Source organism: Malaya genurostris, chromosome 3 (genome assembly GCF_030247185.1).
Source record: "Malaya genurostris strain Urasoe2022 chromosome 3, Malgen_1.1, whole genome shotgun sequence".
Classification (NCBI taxonomy): Eukaryota; Metazoa; Arthropoda; class Insecta; order Diptera; family Culicidae; genus Malaya; species Malaya genurostris.
In genome coordinates, this window is record NC_080572.1 from 63,190,979 (window position 1) to 63,193,017 (window position 2,039).

The 2,039-nt window shown below is 32.8% G+C and overlaps 1 protein-coding gene across 1 annotated transcript; it reads right to left on the reverse strand.

The window, feature by feature from the left end:
• Positions 1-292: 292 nt before the first annotated feature.
• LOC131435972 (ras-related protein Rab-18) lies at positions 293-1,739 on the reverse strand. The gene is made up of 4 exons (XM_058604292.1): positions 1,484-1,739; positions 1,122-1,289; positions 791-1,058; positions 293-726 (listed from the first exon to the last, which is right to left on the reverse strand). The coding sequence occupies exons 1-4, from the start codon at positions 1,552-1,554 to the stop codon at positions 631-633; spliced, it is 603 nt and encodes a 200-aa protein (XP_058460275.1). The 5' UTR covers positions 1,555-1,739; the 3' UTR covers positions 293-630.
• Between the last annotated feature and the right edge of the window lie 300 nt (positions 1,740-2,039).

Genomic DNA, 2,039 nt, shown 5'->3' on the forward strand with positions numbered 1-2,039 from the left:
AAATAAAGCAAACGAAAAAAAAACAAATCCTCATCGCATCTGCATTGCATTGAAAGGGATGACTTTAGCTAAACTAACAATATTTATAAATGTTTGAATATTACAGTCGTAGCAGACATTGACTACTATTAGAGAATTTCAGGCCTAGTGATCAATAAAATAAATGGTTTACAAGTAACTTTACCGATAGTCTGGTGTTGGATGAAACAAGCTAAGTACTTTTTGTAACTACGGTGTGGTAGTTTCACGGACGTGAATGTCAGAAGTAATAGATTCATACTGATAAACTCAGTTTATAGTTATTGACAAGCTTTATCCTTCGATATTTGTAGGCTGGACCCCATTACAATGTTTAAAAAAAGTTGAACTACTGGCAATATTTATTACGTTTGACTGTGTCCTATTTCTACTAAAACCTGTTTTTACATGCAAGAAATTAGTTTTATTTTTAACCTAACATAGTTCAAAATATCGGTGAAAAACAGTGTAATTCACTATGACGCATCATTTGTCTACCTGATCATTGTTAGATTGATTTGAATCCACAAAATAGATGATATGATAAACAAGGAAAAAAATTAAATATGGCTTAATTAGTATACTCTAAAGTATTTTGTGAATGATTATAAGTTAACAAGAACACGATCCTGTAGACTGCCCTCTACTATTCAGGTCCAAACCATCACCGTATTCATTGCGCTCCCAAAGGCCATCCGTTTCCATAATCTGCAATTGAAAATATAATGTTTAACGCAACGAGAACTAACAAATAACATTTTTTATAATATACTTTTCTGACTACTTCTTCGAATGCTTCCTTAACTCCTTCGCTGGTTTTGGCGGATGTTTCAATGAACATCGTTCGGTGTTTTTTAGCAAATTTAAATCCTTCATCTCGACTGATGCTTCGATCAACAAAGTCAATTTTGTTCCCCACTATCATTTTTGCCATATTGTTTCGTGTACCATAGATTTCAAGCTCATTGAGCCATGATTCCAGCTTTTGAAATGTTTCCTTCTTTGTAACATCATATACTAGGATTGCACCTTGAGCATCTCTGTAAAAGAGGAAAATATATTGACATATCACAAGAAACATGTACATCAAGTTCATGAAGTACCTGTAATAGCTAGGTGTAAGTGTTCGGAAGCGCTCCTGTCCCGCAGTATCCCAAATGGCTAACTTAACTTTAACATTATCAATATCGACTATTTTGGTTTTGAAATCCACACCGATTGTTAGCGCTTGATCCTTATCAAAATCATTTTCTGTGAATCGGAACATAAGGCTGAAAAATAGTATTTGATTTATTTGAGATGATTGCTCTTTGTGAAATTGCGTAGTGCGTAGCATGTAAATATGTTGCTGTATGTTTTTGTTTCGCTGATGTCATCTATTTCACGTATCATTTTAAAATGAAATTAGTGGAACGTTTACTGTAGAAAACATTTTGATATAACATAAATATCTTCAATTTTTCACCTGGATTTCCCAACTCCGCTTTCTCCTATAATTAGAATTTTGAATGTAGCTAGAATATGTTCGTGCTGCATTATGTTATAACTAGCTAAACAGAAAACTTTATCCAAATAATTCAAAGACCAGAGGTTATGTACACTTGATAAAATATTAAAACAAAATTCACTATTTTATTATTCAATTCTATTTACTATTTGCAAAGATTTCTCATTCGATGCTCGGGTCTAGTTTTTTGTTTGTTCTGATTTGATTTAAAAAAAACAACAAATGATTCATCATATTTATGTCTATGTTCATTTACCGATCGACACAGAAAATTGACAACAGTTACTATGTTCATCTACACACTTATTCGACGTTGCTCGATTTGGCTTAACAAAATATCAAAATATAACCTACAACGGCGAATCACGCATGAGATTGGTTCATTGAAGGGGAAAATATCTTGGCAAAAATTGAAGGACTTTCATTGAAGCAGAGGAAAAGTTTGCGAAAGAGACTATTCGTTTATTTCCGGAACAGGCACGTTTTTAATTAAGTTTTATTAAAATGCTTGTCC